Below are 25,845 nucleotides of genomic sequence, written 5' to 3' on the forward strand. Positions count from 1 at the left end.
GTCATGTCGTGTTTCATATGCTGTGATGTGTTTCATATGTCATGTCGTGTTTCATATGCTATGATGTGTTTCATATGTCATGTCGTGTTTCATATGTCATGTCGAGTTTCATATGTCATGTCGTGTTTCATATGCTATGACGTGTTTCATATGTCATGTTCATATGTCATGTCGTGTTTCATATGTCATGTCATGTCGAGTTTCATATGTCATGTGTTTCATATGTCTTGTCGTGTTTCATATGCTATGATGCTGGTCAACAGACACACTTCCCCAGGCTCTGGACAGTGCTGGTCATAAAACAAGCTAGATAGCTGATGGATGCGAACAATGTCCTTCCCCAAAAACTTAGCAAACCGACATAATCTGTTTCAGTAGCTATTTTGTTTAAAATACATATATTTTAACTAGGCAAGTCAGTTAAGAACAAATTCTTATTTACAATGACAGCCTAGGAACAGTGGGTTAACTGCCATAATCAGGGGCAGAACGACAGATTGTCAGCTCGGTGATTCAATCCAGAAACCTTTCGGTTACTGGCCCAACGATCTAACCACTAGGCTACCTGCCACCCCTATCTATCTAGCTAGGTGTCATAATCTAAAATAACCCTAAATTATAAGACAGTTCTTACTTGATTAATGGTGGTCGGACCCATTTATGTGAAGCTAGCCACAATAGTGGACTTTGTGGTTCGCCTTCAAAATAAAAGTCTCAATGAAAGTGATGCAAATTAATACAAATAGTGGAATCATGCCATAATGGAATAGATCATACTAAACTAGGTTGGAATGTTCTTATATAAATTCAACAAAATACAATAATTTGTTAATTTGACAGAAACCTGTTGAAAACACACTGGATGTAGTAGACTTTCGAATGGCATTGGGGGCTTATTATCCTTATTTCACTGTACAGCCTTACGTATGGGTTGTGGATCAATGACATGGGTTATCAGTCTACTCAGTGACACCCAGAGAACATTAGCATCATAGCTCTTATTGCGGGACTCTGAAACCACTGTGAACTGAGCCTCATGTATTGCACCAGTCAACCCTACTATGTATTGGACACGATTCCAGAGGGAAAACAAGACAACGTGGAGGTTTTGGAGCCTGATATCGCTGAGGAGGACGTTGGGAAAAAGCACTTTGGTACTGAGTAGACTGATAACTCCATTTCATTGCTCCACATTCCAACACTCCAGCCTTGTTTAAAACATCTTAAGGATAGGGGGCACTATTTTGACGTCTGGATGAAAATCCCAATGTAAACTGCCTGCTACTCAGGCCCAGAATGATATCCATATAATTGGTAGATTTGGATAGAAAACACTCTAGTTTCTAAAACTGTTAAAATGATGTCTGTGAGTATAACATAACTTATTTGGCAGGTGAAACACCGAGGACAAACCATCCAGGAAATCTTTTTGTTGTTGTTGAGGTCACTGACTTTTCAATTGGTTTTCTATAGGGAACTAGATTTATGAGGGACCTGATTGCAAATTCCACTATTGTGGCTTCAAAACACATAACCCGGCCCGGTCAAGCCACACTACCCACATGAAGTTAGCTGGCTGCTTATAAGGTTAGTTTTGGGCAGCAGGGTTAAGTAGCTGGCTAGCTAGTTATTTCAATAGGAGAACAACAAGTAGCTACCTAGCTAATACTTACTCACATGGATTCCTAAATCATTGCTAAGAATAGTGAAAATGAATGCAGTTTCTACTGGTAATTGTTTTCAGGCTGGTTGCATTGGTGCTAGCTAGGTACCAAACTAAAGCTAGCTAGCTACCCCAGAAATTGCTAATAGCATCTGTATCAAAAATTTTTGCTAACATGTTTGATCCGGATTTAATTTCAAATGCTCCCACAGACGTTTTCCCATTCGATGGAATAGATAATGTGTTATTACCTAGATAATGTGTTATTACCTAGATCATGTGTTGTTACCTAGATAATGTGTTGTTACCTAGATAATGTGTTATTACCTAGATAATGTGTTATTACCTAGATAAGGTACTGTACAGCTTTGACAGATAATGTTATTACCTAGATAATGCTTGTTATTTAGATAATTGTGTTATTTAGATAATGTGTTATTACCCAGATATGTGTTATTTGACTAGATGTGTGTTATTTTGACATGTGTTATTACCTAGATCAATTACGATCATGTGTTATTACCTAGATCATGTGTTATTACCTAGAAAATGTGTTATTTAGAATAGGAAAAAGTTGGATAAGAGTTCTAGAAGACTGCACATTACCTAGATAATGTGTTATTAGAATATGTGTTATTAAGTTGGTCAGAGTTATTACCTAAAGACTGTTATTACCTAGATCATGTGTTATTACCTAGAGAATTTAGAATAAGGTTAAAAGAGTTGGTCAGAGTTCTAGAAGACTGCACTTTGTAGAGAATTTAGAATAGGAATTAGATTGGTCAGAGTTCTAGAAGACTGCACATTGTAGAGAATTTAGAATCATGTGTTATTACCTAGAAATTAAGTTGGTCAGAGTTCTAGAAGACTGCACTTTGTAGAGAATTTAGAATAGGAAAAGAGTTGGTCAGAGTTCTAGATAGACTGCACTTTGTAGATAATTTAGAACAGGGTACTGTGACAAAACAGTTGGTTGATTATTCATAAACCCCCCCTAGATAAAAAAGATAATTGTATTCCGTTTCAATCTAGAAGTAGTGGCAACATGTGTGACCCACTATGAAACATTTTGTTTTAAAATGACCTAGAGAAAAATAAACAAATCAAATAAAAGAGCAAAATGCTTACATTTCTTCTACTGCATATGAGAAGTAATATAGTAATATAAACCAGGAAGGAAGTTATTACCATAAGAACAGTGAGTGTATGACAGAAAACCTTCCAGATGCCACTCTTCCTACTAACATTAACAATGATGATTTTGAAGGTTTTATTATAGATAATGTGTTGTTACCTAAAAAAACTAATATATATACTAAGTTCTGCAATGATTAGCGATTGTTGTTTGTTTGTTCAACCCTGTGGCTCCACTGATTTATTCTGCTCGTGCTGATTGACTTGCCTATGGGATAAGCTTGGTGCTGATTGGCTTGCCTATGGGATAAGCTTGGTGCTGATTGGCTTGCGTATGGGATAAGCTTGTGGTGCTGATTGACTTGCCTATGGGATAATGCTTGGTGCTGATTGGCTTGCTAGATAATGGGATAAGCTTGGTGCTGATTGGCTTATTACCTAGATGGGATAAGCTAGATAATGCTGATTGACTTACCTAGATATGGGATAAGATTGGTTATTGCTGATTGGCTTGTGTTATTGGGATAAGCTTGGTGCTGATTGACTTGCCTAGATAATGGATAAGCTTGGTGCTGATTGTTATTACCTAGCTTGTGTTATTGGGATAAGCTTGGTGCTGATTGCTTGCCTATGGGATAAGCTTGGTGCTGATTGTGCTTACCTATGGATAAGCTTGGTGCTGATTGACTTGCCTATGGGATAAGCTTGGTGCTGATTGGTTATTACCTAGATGGGATAAGCTTGGTGCTGATTGCTTGTTGTTACCTAGATAAGTTGGTGCTGATTGGCTTGCCTATGGGATAAGCTTGGTGCTGATTGACTTGCCTATGGGATAAGCTTGGTGCTAGATAATGATTGACTTGCCTATGGGATAAGCTTGACAGGTGCTGATTGGCTTGCCTATGGGATAAGCCCAATAGTGTTATTTGACTTGTGTCTTTTTTGGTCCAAAGAGAATTAAGCTGATTGACTTGCCATTATGGGAATAAGCTTGAGTGCTGATTGCACTTGAGAATTTATGGGATAAGAGTTGGTCAGAGCTGATTGACTTGCCTATGGGATAAGCTTGGTGCTGATTGGTCTTGCCTAGGGATAAGCTTGGTGCTGATTGAACTTGCCTACTGGGACAAAACAGTTGGTGATGATTGGCTTGCCTATGGGATAAGCTTGGTGCTGATTGGCTTGCAATCAATGGGATAAGCTTGGTGCTGATTGAAACTTGCCTAAAATGGGATAAACTTGGTGCTGATTCTTCTTGCATATGGGATAAGCTTGGTGCTGATTGGCCTTGCAGTAGTGGGATAAGCTTGGTGCTGATTCCTACTTGCCAATGGGATGAAGCTTGGTGCTGATTGGCTTGCCTATGGGATAAGTTCTGCAATGATTGCTGATTGTTGTTTGTTTGTTCAATGGGATGATTTAGCTTGGTGCTGATTGACTTGCCTATGGGATAAGCTTGGTGCTGATTGGCTTGCCTATGGGATAAGCTTGGTGCTGATTGGCTTGCGTATGGGATAAGCTTGGTGCTGATTGACTTGCCTATGGGATAAGCTTGGTGCTGATTGACTTGCGTATGGGATAAGCTTGGTGCTGATTACTTGCGTATGGGATAAGCTTGGTGCTGATTGACTTGTGTATGGGATAAGCTTGGTGCTGATTGGCTTGCCTATGGGATAAGCTTGGTGCTGATTGACTATGGGATACAGCTTGGTGCTGATTGGCTTGTTCCTATGGGATAAGCTTGGTGCTGATATGGGAAACTTGGTGCTGATTGGACTTGCCTATGGGATAAGCTTGGTGCTGATTCTTGCCTATGGGATAAGCTTGGTGCTGATTCTTGCCTATGGGATAAGCTTGGTGCTGATTGACTTGCGTATGGTATAAGCTTGGTGCTGATTGGCTTGCCTATGGGATAAGCTTGGTGCTGATTGACTTGCCTATGGGATAAGCTTGGTGCTGATTGACTTGCCTATGGGATAAGCTTGGTGCTGATTGGCTTGCCTATGGGATAAGCTTGGTGCTGATTGGCTTGCCTATGGGATAAGCTTGGTGCTGATTGACTTGCCTATGGGATAAGCTTGGTGCTGATTGGCTTGCCTATGGGATAAGCTTGGTGCTGATTGGCTTGCCTATGGGATAAGCTTGGTGCTGATTGGCTTGCCTATGGGATAAGCTTGGTGCTGATTGGCTTGCCTATGGGATAAGCTTGGTGCTGATTCTTGCCTATGGGATAAGCTTGGTGCTGATTGACTTGCCTATGGGATAAGCTTGGTGCTGATTGGCTTGCCTATGGATAAGCTTGGTGCTGATTGACTTGCCTATGGGATAAGCTTGGTGCTGATTGGCTTGCCTATGGGATAAGCTTGGTCCTGATTGGCTTGCCTATGGGATAAGCTTGGTGCTGATTGACTTGCCTATGGGATAAGCTTGGTGCTGATTGACTTGCCTATGGGATAAGCTTGGTGCTGATTGGCTTGCCTATGGGATAAGCTTGGTGCTGATTGACTTGCCTATGGGATAAGCTTTGTTGTCAATGTATCCTTTAAAAATACTAATAATAATTTGTCAAAGAGAAAACACAGGGAATTTGTTCCTACACCGCCTGACTAGCATATTGGAAACGCTCGCTATAAATTAGCATCAACTTTGATTCATCCTTAGAAGTGTTGTCCATCCATCCAGCCTTTGAATACAACACTGACCACGACACAGGTAGAATGTGGCGCCCACAGACAACACATGGGAGGTTCGTAAATAACTGAAGAGCACAAAGACATTTGACGTGGACAGCAGGAAATGAAAAGTGATTGTTGCACGTAGACAGACGACACAGATACAGGAGACGCTGTATTTTCACTGTCCAAACCCAACAGAACTCCGGTTCAGTCAATGTGATGACAAAACAAGAAGAGAAAGGAAGAAAACCAGGATGAATTTGGACACAACTACAACACAATATATATTAAACACATCCTAGATATGGATCTTAAATATCTTATATATATATATAATACGTATATGTGTCATCTTTCATTATGTCCATGTGTGTTCTGGTATGATACCCATTTCCCTCTTTAATACTGAATATAGTGAAGACATTATGGCGATGAACTCTCCCATATTCAGCATGTGTTGTACAGAGACAGTAGGACATTACCTTTAATTAACATAGACAGTAGGAGACAGTAGGACATTACCTTTAATTAACATAGACAGTAGGAGACAGTAGGACATTACCTTTAATTAACATAGACAGTAGGAGACAGTAGAACATTACCTTTAATTAGTGTTTCTACTTGAGAGTAGTTAATAACCATCCCTCCTCTGTCACATGCCCAGTCCCTCTGCTTTATTCTGGCGCTCAAACGCATTCAGGTCCAGAACACTGAAACAGAGAGACAGAGAGGTTAACGACATGACACAGTAAACACTCCACCGAACGGAGACAGGATGAGAGGGTACAGCAGTACCTGCAGACTGCATCAGACCAGCAGACTCTGGAAGAAGCCCACGTCCTTCTTGTCTTTCAGGTAGTCCAGCATTTTCTGTCAGAGAGAAACACGGGACATGAGAGAGTAAACACTAGAGACATGAGAGAGTAAACACTACAGAGACACAGAGACATGAGAGAGTAAACACTACAGAGACACAGAGACATGAGAGAGTAAACACTACAGAGACACAGAGACATGAGAGAGTAAACACTACAGAGACATGAGAGAGTAAACACTACAGAGACATGAGAGAGTAAACACTACAGAGACATGAGAGAGTAAACACTACAGAGACATGAGAGAGTAAACACTACAGAGACATGAGAGAGTAAACACTACAGAGACATGAGAGAGTAAACACTACAGAGACACGGTCGACTAGAAACACAAACAACCAATTCTATAAAGAAATATAAATAAATAAATAAATATAAATAAAGTGACTAGAAATATATTGGTTGATGCATTTTGACATTAGATGCCAGATACCATGGTAGATTGATGCAGTTTAATGGTAGATACCAGGTCGATAAGTGACTGATGGTAGATTGATGCAGTTTAATGGTAGATACCAGGTTAATAAGTGACTGATGGTAGATTGATGCAGTTTAATGGTAGATAGACCTACCTGCTGAACAGTCGAGTTGCCTCCATTGAGGACAGCTATCCCCAGCTTCAGAGTAGAGGCCACCATGGGACCCATCTCACCTGGTGGGGAACACAACACCTTTATACTGGGTCTAGTACGTCACAACGTAGCTACCTACCTACTGTGGACAGAGCTCTGCTTTATTGTGAGAGTTATGGGTCACTGAGATGTCCAATGTATTCATCACACATGGCTACTCTTTCCATGACATAGACTGACCAGGTGAATCCAGGTGAAAGCTATGCTCCCACTTCAATCAGTGTAGATGAAGGGGAGGAGACAGGTGGTTAAAGAAGGACTTTTAAGCCTTGATACAATTGAGACTTTGATACTGTGTATGTGTCTCATTCAGAGGGTGAATGGGCAAGACAAAAGATTTAAGTAGCCTTTGAACAGGGTGTGGTAGTAGGTGCCAGGGGCACTGGTTTGTGTCAAGAACTGCAACGCTGCTGGGTTTTTCACACTCAACAGTTTCCTGTGTGTATCAAGAATGGTCCACCACCTAAACGACATCTAGCCAACTTGACACAACTGTGGGAAGCATTGGTGACAACATGGACCAGCATCCCAGTGGAACTCTTTCGACACCTTGTAGAATCCACGTCCCGACAAATTGAGGCTGTTTTGAGGGCAGAAGGGGGTTGCAGCGACTCAATATTAGGAAGGGGGGGGTGCAGCGTGTGTTCCTAATGTTTTGTCCACTCAGTGTACATCCTGTTCGTCCATCCTACTCAGAGAGCTTACCTTTGCTGGCGCTGATAGTCTGCAGCACCATCTCTGCAGCACCTCGGTCGTGTAACCTGGCCTGCTGATATAGCAGCTTCTGTTTCTCCATCTCTTTTTCCTGCAGGAGGGAGGGAGGAAGAGGAAGAGGAGGAGGAGAGACCTGAGAGACTGCACCTTCCTGTCCAATCAGACCACCCATCGGGCTACAAGACACTCAACACCACCCTGGAGGTGAAGACCTACTCCTGCACCAGGCCCAAGATCACCTTCCGTAGGTGTTTTCTATCAACGTCTAATTGAATTCAGGATGATGTCACTGGTGTTAATAATGCCTGTTGAAGACAAATGTATTACAATATTGCAACTCATAACCACAGGGCCTACAGAGGGCTTGGAGACTACAGAGGGCTTGGAGCTGGATGGGAGCAGGCAGTCTGTCTGTGTGTTAGTACAGTGAGGTGGACTGTAAGCTCAGTGCTGAGGGACATGAGACAGATAGACAACGAGGGGGACAGTGTCATGTCTCCAGCAACACCCACTGAAACAGTGACAACCAAACAGCAGCAACAACTCTGCCCGACTGAGGGAACAGCATGGCAGGGAGCGCTATAGGTGTCCAGGCGTGGTTGCTTCCCCACTTTCCATCTGAGCCACAGCAGAAGAACACAAGGGGATGGAAGAGCTCGGGAAAAGCAAGATGGCCGCTCTCCTAATTTAGGCTTTTTTTTTTTTTTTTTTTTTACAGTGTTGAAGAAAAAACAAATCAGGAAGCGGAGAGGGGCGGAGCTGAACGATATGAATGAGGAACCTTCAAGAGGAACATGAAATACAGAAATACTGGAAAGGAAACAAGATGCAAAATCAACAAGAGAGAGTTGTTTTTTGAGAACTTTGTTACCAGAGATTCTTCCTCCTTCTTGGCAATTTTGTTGCTTAAACCTTTGCTTATATCACGCTGGGGAAACAGAATGGTATCATTTCACAGTGCACGGATCCCACCCAGCCATACTCAGAAAATAGAAAAACCTTCTAGAAAATGAAGGTGGAAAGATTGGTGTAATAAGGACAGGATGTGGTCCTGAGGAGCAGCCTACTGAAAAGCCATGCTGATTAACATCCTCAGTGTTTTACGGGTGTCGCTGCATGATCACACAAACCACATGAGGAGAAAACAAAGATACAGATGTACACAATGTTCCATTATAACAGGGGCTCCAGAGTGGAGCAGAGGTCTAAGGCACTGCGTCTCGGTGCTACAGGCGTCATTACAGACGTCCCTGGTTCGATTCCAGGCTGTATCACAACCGGCCGTGATTGGGAGTTCCAAAGGGTGGAGCACAATTGGCTCCAGCGTCGTCCAGGGTTAGGGTTTGGACAGGGTAGGCCGTCATTGGCCCCAGCGTCGTCCGGGGTTAGGGTTTGGACAGGGTAGGCCGTCATTGGCCCCAGCGTCGTCCGGGGTTAGGGTTTGGACAGGGTAGGCCGTCATTGGCCCCAGTGTCGTCCGGGGTTAGGGTTTGGCCAGGGTAGGCCGTCATTGTAAATAAAACATTTGTTCTTAACTGACTTGCCTCGTTAAATAAAAAAATTGTGGTCAATCTATGGTAAATTACACCAGGTATGAGACCGTATCATTATCATCTGATTGGTAATCCAACTTGAGATCCACAAGTCTGCCATTAATGTCAATGAACGATGTTTGAGAAATTTGGAATTGCACAAGATTGTGTCAACTCAGCAGAGAAGACTCTACGTGCCATCTCTCTTCAGGGGTCATTATCTCAACTCAGAGAAGACTCTACGTGCCATCTCTCTTCAGGGGTCATTATCTCAACAGAGTAGACTCTACGTGCCATCTCTTCAGCGGTCATTATCTCAACAGAGTAGACTCTACGTGCCATCTCTTCAGGGGTCATTATCTCAACAGAGTAGACTCTACGTGCCATCTCTTCAGCGGTCATTATCTCAACAGAGTAGACTCTACGTGCCATCTCTTCAGCGGTCATTATCTTAACAGAGTAGACTCTACGTGCCATCTCTTCAGCGGTCATTATCTTAACAGAGTAGACGCTACGTGCCATCTCTTCAGGGTCATTATCTCAACTCAGAGAAGACTCTACGTGCCATCTCTTCAGGGGTCATTATCTCAACTCAGAGAAGACTCTACGTGCCATCTCTTCAGCGGTCATTATCTTAACAGAGTAGACTCTACGTGCCATCTCTTCAGGGGTCATTATCTCAACAGAGTAGACTCTACGTGAGGGGTCATTATCTCAACAGAGTAGACTCTACGTGCCATCTCTTCAGGGGTCATTATCTCAACAGAGTAGACTCTACGTGCCATCTCTTCAGGGGTCATTATCTCAACTCAGAGAAGACTCTACGTGCCATCTCTTCAGGGGTCATTATCTCAACAGAGTAGACTCTACGTGCCATCTCTTCAGGGGTCATTATCTCAACTCAGAGAAGACTCTACGTGCCATCTCTTCAGGGGTCATTATCTCAACAGAGTAGACTCTACGTGCCATCTCTTCAGCGGTCATTATCTTAACAGAGTAGACTCTACGTGCCATCTCTTCAGCGGTCATTATCTTAACAGAGTAGACTCTACGTGCCATCTCTTCAGGGGTCATTATCTCAAATCAGAGAAGACTCTACGTGCCATCTCTTCAGGGGTCATTATCTCAAATCAGAGAAGACTCTACGTGCCATCTCTTCAGGGGTCATTATCTCAAATCAGAGAAGACTCTACGTGCCATCTCTTCAGGGGTCATTATCTCAAATCAGAGTAGACGCTACGTGCCATCTCTTCAGCGGTCATTATCTTAACAGAGTAGACTCTACGTGCCATCTCTTCAGGGGTCATTATCTCAACAGAGTAGACGCTACGTGCCATCTCTTCAGGGGTCATTATCTCAAATCAGAGAAGACTCTACGTGCCATCTCTTCAGGGGTCATTATCTCAACAGAGTAGACTCTACGTGCCATCTCTTCAGGGGTCATTATCTCAAATCAGAGAAGACTCTACGTGCCATCTCTTCAGGGGTCATTATCTGAAATCAGAGAAGACTCTACGTGCCATCTCTTCAGGGGTCATTATCTCAAATCAGAGTAGACGCTACGTGCCATCTCTTCAGGGGTCATTATTTCAACAGAGTAGACTCTACGTGCCATCTCTCTTCAGGGGTCATTATCTCAAATCAGAGAAGACTCTACGTGCCATCTCTTCAGGGGTCATTGAAAAGCTGCCTGCAAGCCATGGGAAACTAAATAACCCACATTTTAAAAGACGTCACCCTCTTTTTAAAATGCTTCTGGGGGAGGGATGGGCAAAAGTTAAATGGGTTGGACGGTGTTCAAGAGGAGATACCTACTTCAAAACTCTTCACCTCCTCTCCATCCTCATCCTCTTCATCATGACAGCTCTGGTGGAGAAATGGATGATACAGAAAGAGAAAGACATCACAACCAATCAATCAACCAAGTGATCGGACCAATCAAATAATCAATCAATCAACCAAGTGATCGGGCCAATCAAATAATAAATCAATCAACCAAGTGATCGGACCAATCAAATAATAAATCAATCAACCAAGTGATCGGACCAATCAAATAATAAATCAATCAACCAAGTGATCGGACCAATCAATTTCTGTACAGCACTTTGAGATATCAGCTGATGTACGAAGGGCTATATAAATAAATTTGATTTGATTTGAAATAATAAATCAATCAACCAAGTGATCGGACCAATCAAATAATAAATCAATCAACCAAGTGATTGGACCAATCAAATAATAAATCAATCAACCAAGTGATCGGGCCAATCAACCAATCAATCAATCAACCAAGTGATCGGGCCAATCAACCAATCAATTAATCAACCAAGTGATCGGACCAATCAAATAATCGATCAATCAACCAAGTGATCGGACCAATCAACCAATCAACCAAGTGATCGGACCAATCAAATAATCAATCAATCAACCAAGTGATCGGACCAATCAAATAATCAATCAATCAACCAAGTGATCCGGCCAATCAACCAATCAATCAATCAACCAAGTGATCGGACCAATCAAATAATAAATCAATCAACCAAGTGATCGGACCAATCAAATAATAAATCAATCAATCAACCAAGTGATCAGACCAGTCAAATAATAAATCAATCAACCAAGTGATCGGACCAATCAAATAATAAATCAATCAACCAAGTGATCGGACCAATCAAATAATAAATCAATCAACCAAGTGATCGGACCAATCAAATAATAAATCAATCAACCACGTGATCGGACCAATCAAATAATAAATCAATCAACCAAGTGATCGGGCCAATCAAATAATCAATCAATCAACCAAGTGATCGGACCAATAAAATAATAAATCAATCAACCAAGTGATCGGACCAATCAAATAATAAATCAATCAACCAAGTGATCGGACCAATCAAATAATAAATCAATCAACCAAGTGATCGGACCAATCAAATAATAAATCAATCAACCAAGTGATCGGGCCAATCAAATAATAAATCAATCAACCAAGTGATCGGACCAATCAAATAATAAATCAATCAACCAAGTGATCGGACCAATCAACCAATCAATCAATCAACCAAGTGATCGGACCAATCAAATAATAAATCAATCAACCAAGTGATCGGACCAATCAAATAATAAATCGATCAACCAAGTGATCGGACCAATCAAATAATCAATCAATCAACCAAGTGATCGGACCAATCAAATAATCAATCAATCAACCAAGTGATCGGACCAATCAAATAATAAATCAATCAATCAACCAAGTGATCGGACCAATCAAATAATAAATCAATCAATCAACCAAGTGATCGGACCAATCAACCAATAAATCAATCAACCAAGTGATCGGACCAATCAAATAATAAATCAACCAAGTGATCGGACCAATCAAATAATAAATCAATCAACCAAGTGATCGGACCAATCAAATAATAAATCAATCAACCAAGTGATCGGACCAATCAAATAATAAATCAATCAACCAAGTGATCGGACCAATCAAATAATAAATCAATCAACCAAGTGATCGGGCCAATCAAATAATAAATCAATCAACCAAGTGATCGGACCAATCAAATAATAAATCAATCAACCAAGTGATCGGACCAATCAAATAATAAATCAATCAACCAAGTGATCGGACCAATCAAATAATAAATCAATCAACCAAGTGATCAGGCCAATCAAATAATAAATCAATCAACCAAGTGATCGGGCCAATCAAATAATAAATCAATCAACCAAGTGATCGGGCCAATCAAATAATAAATCAATCAACCAAGTGATCGGGCCAATCAAATAATCAATCAATCAACCAAGCGATCGGGCCAATCAAATAATAAATCAATCAACCAAGTGATCGGGCCAATCAAATAATAAATCAATCAACCAAGTGATCGGGCCAATCAAATAATCAATCAATCAACCAAGTGATCGGGCCAATCAAATAATAAATCAATCAACCAAGTGATCAGACCAATCAAATAATAAATCAATCAACCAAGTAATCGGGCCAATCAAATAATCAATCAATCAACCAAGTGATCGGGCCAATCAAATAATAAATCAATCAACCAAGTGATCGGGCCAATCAAATAATCAATCAATCAACCAAGTGATCGGACCAATCAAATAATAAATCAATCAACCAAGTGATCGGACCAATCAAATAATCAATCAATCAACCAAGTGATCGGGCCAATCAAATAATAAATCAATCAACCAAGTGATCGGACCAATCAAATAATAAATCAATCAACCAAGTGATCGGGCCAATCAAATAATAAATCAATCAACCAAGTGATCGGGCCAATCAAATAATAAATCAATCAACCAAGTGATCGGGCCAATCAAATAATAAATCAATCAACCAAGTGATCGGGCCAATCAAATAATAAATCAATCAATCAACCAAGTGATCGGACCAATCAAATAATAAATCAATCAATCAACCAAGTGATCGGGCCAATCAAATAATAAATCAATCAATCAACCAAGTGATCGGGCCAATCAAATAATAAATCAATCAACCAAGTGATCGGGCCAATCAAATAATAAATCAATCAACCAAGTGATCGGGCCAATCAAATAATAAATCAATCAACCAAGTGATCGGGCCAATCAAATAATAAATCAATCAACCAAGTGATCGGACCAATCAAATAATAAATCAATCAACCAATGAAGTGATAGGACCAATCAAGTAATTGATGAATCAGTAGAAAAACATAATGGATTGTGACGTAAGACCACTCTGAATACAAGAGGTACCTTAGCCATAATGTCAGCATAGGCCATGTAGAGAATGTCCTCTTCCAGTTTACTGCAACACACAGTAGATAAGGTCATTATTATTGTGTCATAATGAGTAGTAGAATCAGGAAGGTTCTAGAACATCAGGTAGACATCAGATCCACTGTAATGGAAATGTTACTACTACCAATATCAGTTACAGTCCTGGTATTACTATGGTTTTATACCACTGGTTAGAGAGGATGATGTATCATATAGAGAGTGTTACAGTCCTGGTATTACTATGGTTTTATATCACCGGGTAGAGAGGATGATGTATCATATAGAGTGTTACAGTCCTGGTTTTATATCACCGGGTAGAGAGGATGATGTATCATATAGAGAGTGTTACAGTCCTGGTTTTATACCACCGGGTAGAGAGGATGATGTATCATATAGAATGTGTTACAGTCCTGGTATTATACCACCGGGTAGAGAGGATGATGTATCATATAGAGAGTGTTACAGTCCTGGTATTACTATGGTTTTATATCACCGGGTAGAGAGGATGATGTATCATATAGAGAGTGTTACAGTCCTGGTTTTATATCACCGGGTAGAGAGGATGATGTATCATATAGAGAGTGTTACAGTCCTGGTTTTATACCACCGGGTAGAGAGGATGATGTATCATATAGAATGTGTTACAGTCCTGGTATTATACCACCAGGTAGAGAGGATGATGTATCATATAGAGAGTGTTACAGTCCTGGTATTATACCACCGGGTAGAGAGGATGATGTATCATATAGAGAGTGTTACAGTCCTGGTATTACTATGGTTTTATAGCACCGGGTAGAGAGGATGATGTATCATATAGAGAGTGTTACAGTCCTGGTATGACTATAGTTTACTAGGACCAGCTACAGAGCAGAGATACCCACCACTATAAAGGAAACATTACTAGCATCACTATTAGTCACAGTCCTGGTATTACTATAGTTTACTAGGACCAGCTAGAGAGCAGAGATACCCACCACTATAAAGGTAACATTACTAATTACAGTCCTGGTATGACTATAGTTTACTAGGACCAGCTACAGAGCAGAGATACCCACCACTATAAAGGTAACATTACTAGTTACAGTCCTGGTATGACTATAGTTTACTAGGACCAGCTACAGAGCAGAGATACCGACCACTATAAAGGAAACATTACTAGTTACAGTCCTGGTATGACTATAGTTTACTAGGACCAGCTACAGAGCAGAGATACCCACCACTATAAAGGTAACATTACTAGTTACAGTCCTGGTATGACTATAGTTTACTAGGACCAGCTACAGAGCAGAGATACCGACCACTATAAAGGAAACATTACTAGCATCACTATTAGTCACAGTCCTGGTATTACTATAGTTTACTAGGACCAGCTAGAGAGCAGAGATACCCACCACTATAAAGGTAACATTACTAGTTACAGTCCTGGTATGACTATAGTTTACTAGGACCAGCTACAGAGCAGAGGTACACACCACTTCTCAGTCAGGGCCGTCCTACTGAATAACTGTATGAGCTGATGAAGAGGGTCGATCCTCTTGGCTCCCTCATCTTCTTCAGGAGGCTCCTCTCCTCCAGGTCTCTGTGAAGACAGAATAAAAAATAAAAATGGTTCTTCACAATCCACAAACATCAAATCTCTTCCTACGGTGCCTTCTAGTCTACACTACATCTACACAGGTAACACTCTCAAGTCTCAACCACAAAATAAACTCTGATAAGGATCACATCCTCTTTCTGGGAACAAAGAGACCATATGAACACTACTCCCTAGAGACCATATGAACACTACTCCCTAGAGACCATATGAACACTACTCCCTAGAGACCATATGAACACTACTCCCTAGAGACCATATGAACACTACTCCCTAGAGACCATATGAACACTACTCCCTAGAGACCAGTGATGAATATATGAACACTACTCCCTAGAGACCATATGAACACTACTCCCTAGAGACCATATGAACACTACTCCCTAGAGACCATATGAACACTACTCCCTAGAGACCATATGAACACTACTCCCTAGAGACCATATGAACACTACTCCTTAGAGACCATATGAACACTACTCCCTAGAGACCAGTGATGAATATATGAGCACTACTCCCTAGATGAATATATTTGAGTGAGAGTGTTCCTTGAAAAATAAAAATGTTCTCATCTCAATTCAATTAACAACAATTATCTACATTTTTCCAACAGGGTTTTCTATTCTACTTAGTACATCTACAATAGTCTCTAGTTCATTCCAGATAACTCTCTCTAGTCTCCTCCACATAGTTCATTCCAGATAACTCTCTCTAGTCTCCTCCACATAGTTCATTCCAGATAACTCTCTCTAGTCTCCTCCACGTAGTTCATTCCAGATAACTCTCTCTAGTCTCCTCCACATAGTTCATTCCAGATAACTCTCTCTAGTCTCCACCACATAGTTCATTCCAGATAACTCTCTCTAGTCTCCTCCACATAGTTCATTCCAGATAACTCTCTCTAGTCTCCTCCACATAGTTCATTCCAGATAATTCCAGATAACTCTCTAGTCTCCTCCACATAGTTCATTCCAGATAACTCTCTCTAGTCTCCTCCACATAGTTCATTCCAGGTAACTCTCTCTAGTCTCCTCCACATAGTTCATTCCAGATAACTCTCTCTAGTCTCCTCCACATAGTTCATTCCAGATAACTCTCTCTAGTCTCCTCCACATAGTTCATTCCAGATAACTCTCTCTAGTCTCCTCCACATAGTTCATTCCAGATAACTCTCTCTAGTCTCCTCCACATAGTTCATTCCAGATAACTCTCTCTAGTCTCCTCCACATAGTTCATTCCAGATAACTCTCTCTAGTCTCCTCCACGTAGTTCATTCCTTCCCTCCGTTGCATTGAGAGGAAATTCTCAGAAACGTTATCTGAAAGGAATGCATCGTTGACTGCTTTTGTTTTGTCTGTTTCAGTCTGTTTCTTTGTGCTTTCAGAAAAAAGAAATCACTTCGCCCCCAATGAATGCTGGGTATTGGAGCCTGGTTAATCCAATCATGACTTCATTTCAAACCGAGAGTTCTATGTCTGTGTGGCTGTGCTCAGAATATCAAATGGATGCTCCGTGAACAACATGAGGACGTGGTTTGTGTGCAGGCAGGAAAATAGCATCAACACAATAACACGTCATTAGAAACATATTGTAATGAGACACAGGTATTCCCTGCTGTGTGATTTCCTACACAGTGTTCCTGAATTCACACTTCAATGGAGGAACACTTACAGTCTGGTCCTCTATGAGCTTATCAATGGAGGAACACTTACAGTCTGGTCCTCTATGAGCTTATCAATGGAGGAAAACTTACAGTCTGGTCCTCTATGAGCTTATCGATGGAGGAACACTTACAGTCTGGTCCTCTATGAGCTTATCAATGGAGGAACACTTACAGTCTGGTCCTCTATGGGCTTATCAATGGAGGAACACTTACAGTCTGGTCCTCTATGAGCTTATCAATGGAGGAACACTTACAGTCTGGTCCTCTATGAGCTTATCAATGGAGGAACACTTACAGTCTGGTCCTCTATGAGCTTATCAATGGAGGAACACTTACAGTCTGGTCCTGTATGAGCTTATCAATGGAGGAACACTTACAGTCTGGTCCTCTATGAGCTTATCAATGGAGGAACACTTACAGTCTGGTCCTCTATGAGCTTATCAATGGAGGAACACTTACAGTCTGGTCCTCTATGAGCTTATCAATGGAGGAACACTTACAGTCTGGTCCTCTATGAGCTTATCAATGGAGGAACACTTACAGTCTGGTCCTCTATGAGCTTATCAATGGAGGAACACTTACAGTCTGGTCCTCTATGAGCTTATCAATGGAGGAACACTTACAGTCTGGTCCTCTATGAGCTTATCAATGGAGGAACACTTACAGTCTGGTCCTCTATGAGCTTATCAATGGAGGAACACTTACAGTCTGGTCCTCTATGAGCTTATCAATGGAGGAACACTTACAGTCTGGTTGACTATGAGCTTATCAATGGAGGAACACTTACAGTCTGGTCCTCTATGAGCTTATCAATGGAGGAACACTTACAGTCTGGTCCTCTATGAGCTTATCAATGGAGGAACACTTACAGTCTGGTCCTCTATGAGCTTATCAATGGAGGAACACTTACAGTCTGGTCCTCTATGAGCTTATCAATGGAGGAACACTTACAGTCTGGTCCTCTATGAGCTTATCAATGGAGGAACACTTACAGTCTGGTCCTCTATGAGCTTATCAATGGAGGAACACTTACAGTCTGGTCCTCTATGAGCTTATCAATGGAGGAACACTTACAGTCTGGTCCTCTATGAGCTTATCAATGGAGGAACACTTACAGTCTGGTCCTCTATGAGCTTATCAATGGAGGAACACTTACAGTCTGGTCCTCTATGAGCTTATCAATGGAGGAACACTTACAGTCTGGTTGACTATGAGCTTATCAATGGAGGAACACTTACAGTCTGGTCCTCTATGAGCTTATCAATGGAGGAACACTTACAGTCTGGTCCTCTATGAGCTTATCAATGGAAGAACACTTACAGTCTGGTTGACTATGAGCTTATCAATGGAGGAACACTTACAGTCTGGTCCTCTATGAGCTTATCAATGGAGGAACACTTACAGTCTGGTCCTCTATGAGCTTATCAATGGAGGAACACTTACAGTCTAGTCCTCTATGAGCTTATCAATGGAGGAACACTTACAGTCTGGTCCTCTATGAGCTTATCAATGGAGGAACACTTACAGTCTGGTCCTCTATGAGCTTATCAATGGAGGAACACTTACAGTCTGGTCCTCTATGAGCTTATCAATGGAGGAACACTTACAGTCTGGTCCTCTATGAGCTTATCAATGGAGGAACACTTACAGTCTGGTCCTCTATGAGCTTATCAATGGAGGAACACTTACAGTCTGGTCCTCTATGAGCTTATCAATGGAGGAACACTTACAGTCTGGTCCTCTATGAGCTTATCAATGGAGGAACACTTACAGTCTGGTCCTCTATGAGCTTATCAATGGAGGAACACTTACAGTCTGGTCCTCTATGAGCTTATCAATGGAGGAACACTTACAGTCTGGTCCTCTATGAGCTTATCAATGGAGGAACACTTACAGTCTGGTCCTCTATGAGCTTATCAATGGAGGAACACTTACAGTCTGGTCCTCTATGAGCTTATCAATGGAGGAACACTTACAGTCTGGTCCTCTATGAGCTTATCAATGGAGGAACACTTACAGTCTGGTTGACTATGAGCTTATCAATGGAGGAACACTTACAGTCTGGTCCTCTATGAGCTTATCAATGGAGGAACACTTACAGTCTGGTCCTCTATGAGCTTATCAATGGAGGAACACTTACAGTCTGGTCCTCTATGAGCTTATCAATGGAGGAACACTTACAGTCTGGTCCTCTATGAGCTTATCAATGGAGGAACACTTACAGTCTGGTCCTCTATGAGCTTATCAATGGAGGAACACTTACAGTCTGGTCCTCTATGAGCTTATCAATGGAGGAACACTTACAGTCTGGTCCTCTATGAGCTTATCAATGGAGGAACACTTACAGTCTGGTCCTCTATGAGCTTATCAATGGAGGAACACTTACAGTCTGGTCCTCTATGAGCTTATCAATGGAGGAACACTTACAGTCTGGTCCTCTATGAGCTTATCAATGGAGGAACACTTACAGTCTGGTTGACTATGAGCTTATCAATGGAGGAACACTTACAGTCTGGTCCTCTATGAGCTTATCAATGGAGGAACACTTACAGTCTGGTCCTCTATGAGCTTATCAATGGAGGAACACTTACAGTCTGGTTGACTATGAGCTTATCAATGGAGGAACACTTACAGTCTGGTCCTCTATGAGCTTATCAATGGAGGAACACTTACAGTCTGGTCCTCTATGAGCTTATCAATGGAGGAACACTTACAGTCTGGTCCTCTATGAGCTTATCAATGGAGGAACACTTACAGTCTGGTCCTCTATGAGCTTATCAATGGAGGAACACTTACAGTCTGGTCCTCTATGAGCTTATCAATGGAGGAACACTTACAGTCTGGTCCTCTATGAGCTTATCAATGGAGGAACACTTACAGTCTGGTCCTCTATGAGCTTATCAATGGAGGAACACTTACAGTCTGGTCCTCTATGAGCTTATCAATGGAGGAACACTTACAGTCTGGTCCTCTATGAGCTTATCAATGGAGGAACACTTACAGTCTGGTCCTCTATGAGCTTATCAATGGAGGAACACTTACAGTCTGGTCCTCTATGAGCTTATCAATGGAGGAACACTTACAGTCTGGTCCTCTATGAGCTTATCAATGGAGGAACACTTACAGTCTGGTCCTCTATGAGCTTATCAATGGAGGAACACTTACAGTCTGGTTGACTATGAGCTTATCAATGGAGGAACACTTACAGTCTGGTCCTCTATGAGCTTATCAATGGAGGAACACTTACAGTCTGGTCCTCTATGAGCTTATCAATGGAGGAACACTTACAGTCTGGTTGACTATGAGCTTATCAATGGAGGAACACTTACAGTCTGGTCCTCTATGAGCTTATCAATGGAGGAACACTTACAGTCTGGTCCTCTATGAGCTTATCAATGGAGGAACACTTACAGTCTGGTCCTCTATGAGCTTATCAATGGAGGAACACTTACAGTCTGGTCCTCTATGAGCTTATCAATGGAGGAACACTTACAGTCTGGTCCTCTATGAGCTTATCAATGGAGGAACACTTACAGTCTGGTCCTCTATGAGCTTATCAATGGAGGAACACTTACAGTCTGGTCCTCTATGAGCTTATCAATGGAGGAACACTTACAGTCTGGTCCTCTATGAGCTTATCAATGGAGGAACACTTACAGTCTGGTCCTCTATGAGCTTATCAATGGAGGAACACTTACAGTCTGGTCCTCTATGAGCTTATCAATGGAGGAACACTTACAGTCTGGTCCTCTATGAGCTTATCAATGGAGGAACACTTACAGTCTGGTTGACTATGAGCTTATCAATGGAGGAACACTTACAGTCTGGTCCTCTATGAGCTTATCAATGGAGGAACACTTACAGTCTGGTCCTCTATGAGCTTATCAATGGAGGAACACTTACAGTCTGGTCCTCTATGAGCTTATCAATGGAGGAACACTTACAGTCTGGTCCTCTATGAGCTTATCAATGGAGGAACACTTACAGTCTGGTCCTCTATGAGCTTATCAATGGAGGAACACTTACAGTCTGGTCCTCTATGAGCTTATCAATGGAGGAACACTTACAGTCTGGTCCTCTATGAGCTTATCAATGGAGGAACACTTACAGTCTGGTCCTCTATGAGCTTATCAATGGAGGAACACTTACAGTCTGGTTGACTATGAGCTTATCAATGGAGGAACACTTACAGTCTGGTTGACTATGAGCTTATCAATGGAGGAACACTTACAGTCTGGTTGACTATGAGCTTATCAATGGAGGAACACTTACAGTCTGGTCCTCTATGAGCTTATCAATGGAGGAACACTTACAGTCTGGTCCTGTATGAGCTTATCAATGGAGGAACACTTACAGTCTGGTCCTCTATGAGCTTATCAATGGAGGAACACTTACAGTCTGGTCCTCTATGAGCTTATCAATGGAGGAACACTTACAGTCTGGTCTCTATGAGCTTATCAATGGAGGAACACTTACAGTCTGGTCCTCTATGAGCTTATCAATGGAGGAACACTTACAGTCTGGTCCTCTATGAGCTTATCAATGGAGGAACACTTACAGTCTGGTCCTCTATGAGCTTATCAATGGAGGAACACTTACAGTCTGGTCCTCTATGAGCTTATCAATCTACAGTCTGGTCCTCTATGAGCTTATCAATGGAGGAACACTTACAGTCTGGTTGACTATGAGCTTATCAATGGAGGAACACTTACAGTCTGGTCCTCTATGAGCTTATCAATGGAGGAACACTTACAGTCTGGTCCTCTATGAGCTTATCAATGGAGGAACACTTACAGTCTGGTCCTCTATGAGCTTATCAATGGAGGAACACTTACAGTCTGGTCCTCTATGAGCTTATCAATGGAGGAACACTTACAGTCTGGTCCTCTATGAGCTTATCAATGGAGGAACACTTACAGTCTGGTCCTCTATGAGCTTATCAATGGAGGAACACTTACAGTCTGGTCCTCTATGAGCTTATCAATGGAGGAACACTTACAGTCTGGTCCTCTATGAGCTTATCAATGGAGGAACACTTACAGTCTGGTCCTCTATGAGCTTATCAATGGAGGAACACTTACAGTCTGGTCCTCTATGAGCTTATCAATGGAGGAACACTTACAGTCTGGTCCTCTATGAGCTTATCAATGGAGGAACACTTACAGTCTGGTCCTCTATGAGCTTATCAATGGAGGAACACTTACAGTCTGGTCCTCTATGAGCTTATCAATGGAGGAACACTTACAGTCTGGTTGACTATGAGCTTATCAATGGAGGAACACTTACAGTCTGGTCCTCTATGAGCTTATCAATGGAGGAACACTTACAGTCTGGTCCTCTATGAGCTTATCAATGGAGGAACACTTACAGTCTGGTCCTCTATGAGCTTATCAATGGAGGAACACTTACAGTCTGGTCCTCTATGAGCTTATCAATGGAGGAACACTTACAGTCTGGTCCTCTATGAGCTTATCAATGGAAGAACACTTACAGTCTGGTCCTCTATGAGCTTATCAATGGAGGAACACTTACAGTCTGGTCCTCTATGAGCTTATCACTGGAGGAACACTTACAGTCTGGTCCTCTATGAGCTTATCAATGGAGGAACACTTACAGTCTGGTTGACTATGAGCTTATCAATGGAGGAACACTTACAGTCTGGTTGACTATGAGCTTATCAATGGAGGAACACTTACAGTCTGGTCCTCTATGAGCTTATCAATGGAGGAACACTTACAGTCTGGTCCTCTATGAGCTTATCAATGGAGGAACACTTACAGTCTGGTCCTCTATGAGCTTATCAATGGAGGAACACTTACAGTCTAGTCCTCTATGAGCTTATCAATGGAGGAACACTTACAGTCTGGTCCTCTATGAGCTTATCAATGGAGGAACACATAAAGTCTGGTCCTCTATGAGCTTATCACTGGAGGAACACTTACAGTCTGGTCCTCTATGAGCTTATCAATGGAGGAACACATAAAGTCTGGTCCTCTATGAGCTTATCAATGGAGGAACACTTACAGTCTGGTCCTCTATGAGCTTATCAATGGAGGAACACTTACAGTCTGGTCCTCTATGAGCTTATCAATGGAGGAACACTTACAGTCTGGTTGACTATGAGCTTATCAATGGAGGAACACTTACAGTCTGGTCCTCTATGAGCTTATCAATGGAGTAACACTTACAGCCAGGTCCTCTATGAGCTTATCCTCAAAGTAGTGCTCCTCAGTCTCAATCCAGGACTTCTCATATCCCTGTAGAAACAGGTTGACCGCCCGGTGCCTGGTGGGAGACAGAGAGAAGTCATCAGAGGTGAATGGATGAATGAGAGAGAGAGAGAAGTCTGTCCTGGACAGGAAGTAGTAGTTGGACAGTTATCCTTTATAAAACTGCACAGAACGGGGTTTTCTGAAGATGTACTGCTGAGGCCCGTTGATTCACCAGGAGATGACAGGAATATGTTAATTTACATGTGGGGGTGGAGCAGGGTGAAAGAGAGGGCTAGTTAGGTAAGGCACGTGGAGACATGTTTACCTGGGTAAATTAGAGTTAGGGTTAGTTAGGTAAGGCACGTGGAGACATGTTTACCTGGGTAAGTTAGGGTTAGTTAGGTAAGGCAAGAGGAGCCATGTGTACCTGGGTAGGTTATACAGGGGAGCCATGTTTACCTGGGTAGGTTATACAGGGGAGCCATGTTTACCTGGGTAGGTTATACAGGGGAGCCATGTTTACCTGGGTAGGTTATACAGGGGAGCCATGTTTACCTGGGTAGGTTATACAGGGGACTTACAGTTTACCATAGGTTATACAGGGGAACCATGTTTACCTGGGTAGGTTATACAGTGGGAGCCATGTTTACCTGGGTAGGTTATACAGGGAGCCATGTTTACCTGGGTAGGTTATACAGGGGAGCCATGTTTACCTGGGTAGGTTATACAGGGGAGCCATGTTTACCTGGGTAGGTTATACAGGGGAGCCATGTTTACCTGGGTAGGTTATACAGGGGAGCCATGTTTACCTGGGTAGGTTATACAGGGGAGCCATGTTTACCTGGGTAGGTTATACAGGGAGCCATGTTTACCTGGTGTAGGTTATACAGGGGAGCCATGTTTACCTGGGTAGGTTATACAGGGGAGCCATGTTTACCTGGGTAGGTTATACAGGGAGACATGTTTACCTGGGTAGGTTATACAGGGGAGCCATGTTTACCTGGGTAGGTTATACAGGGAGACATGTTTACCTGGGTAGGTTATACAGGGGAGCCATGTTTACCTGGGTAGGTTATACAGGGGAGACATGTGTACCTGGGTAGGTTATACAGGGGAGCCATGTTTACCTGGGTAGGTTATACAGGGAGCCATGTTTACCTGGGTAGGTTATACAGGGGAGCCATGTTTACCTGGGTAGGTTATACAGGGGAGCCATGTTTACCTGGGTAGGTTATACAGGGGAGCCATGTTTACCTGGGTAGGTTATACAGGGGAGCCATGTTTACCTGGGTAGGTTATACAGGGAGCCATGTTTACCTGTGTAGGTTATACAGGGGAGCCATGTTTACCTGGGTAGGTTATACAGGGGAGCCATGTTTACCTGGGTAGGTTATACAGGGGAGACATGTTTACCTGGGTAGGTTATACAGGGGAGCCATGTTTACCTGGGTAGGTTATACAGGGGAGACATGTTTACCTGGGTAGGTTATACAGGGGAGACATGTTTACCTGGGTAGGTTATACAGGGGAGACATGTGTACCTGGGTAGGTTATACAGGGGAGCCATGTTTACCTGGGTAGGTTATACAGGGGAGACATGTGTACCTGGGTAGGTTATACAGGGGAGCCATGTTTACCTGGGTAGGTTATACAGGGGAGACATGTTTACCTGGGAGCCATGTTTACCTGGGTAGGTTATACAGGGGAGACATGTTTACCTGGGTAGGTTATACAGGGGAGACATGTTTACCTGGGTAGGTTATACAGGGGAGACATGTTTACCTGGGTAGGTTATACAGGGGAGACATGTTTACCTGGGTAGGTTATACAGGGGAGACATGTTTACCTGGGTAGGTTATACAGGGGAGCCATGTTTACCTGGGTAGGTTATACAGGGGAGACATGTTTACCTGGGAGCCATGTTTACCTGGGTAGGTTATACAGGGGAGACATGTTTACCTGGGTAGGTTATACAGGGGAGCCATTCTGAAACAGGCCACTACAGCCCTCTTCCTCTGTTTAGAGAGCAGCTTGTGCCACACAGCCTTTTTGCTCCTTTGCGGATGTTCCACCTACAGGAAGAGGAAACGGAGAGGCATAACGTTACAGATTCACACAACTCAACGTTACCGATTCACACAACTCAACGTTACCGATTCAACCAACTCAACGTTAACCGATTCACACAACTCAACGTTACCAGTTACCGATTCAACCAACTCAACGTTAACCGATTCACACAACTCAACGTTACCGATTCACACAACTCAACGTTAACCGATTCACACAACTCAACATTACCGATTCACACAACTCAACATTACCGATTCACACAACTCAACGTTACCGATTCACACAACTCAACG

General features: G+C 42.2%; 1 protein-coding gene across 1 annotated transcript in view; it reads right to left on the bottom strand.

The window, feature by feature from the left end:
- Positions 1-6,279: 6,279 nt before the first annotated feature.
- LOC112238847 (ryanodine receptor 2) overlaps positions 6,280-25,845 on the bottom strand; it is a 38,555-nt gene continuing 18,989 nt past the window's right edge. The window contains exons 8-15 of the mRNA XM_042313127.1: positions 25,439-25,551; positions 23,456-23,552; positions 15,483-15,589; positions 13,987-14,038; positions 11,041-11,091; positions 7,685-7,784; positions 6,920-6,999; positions 6,280-6,342 (exon numbers count right to left, since the gene is read on the bottom strand). Coding sequence (XP_042169061.1) covers positions 6,280-6,342; positions 6,920-6,999; positions 7,685-7,784; positions 11,041-11,091; positions 13,987-14,038; positions 15,483-15,589; positions 23,456-23,552; positions 25,439-25,551 — 663 coding nt within the window. The remainder of the gene's footprint in view (positions 6,343-6,919; positions 7,000-7,684; positions 7,785-11,040; positions 11,092-13,986; positions 14,039-15,482; positions 15,590-23,455; positions 23,553-25,438; positions 25,552-25,845) is intronic.

This window comes from Oncorhynchus tshawytscha, unplaced genomic scaffold (genome assembly GCF_018296145.1).
Source record: "Oncorhynchus tshawytscha isolate Ot180627B unplaced genomic scaffold, Otsh_v2.0 Un_contig_10535_pilon_pilon, whole genome shotgun sequence".
Lineage (NCBI taxonomy): Eukaryota > Metazoa > Chordata > Actinopteri > Salmoniformes > Salmonidae > Oncorhynchus > Oncorhynchus tshawytscha.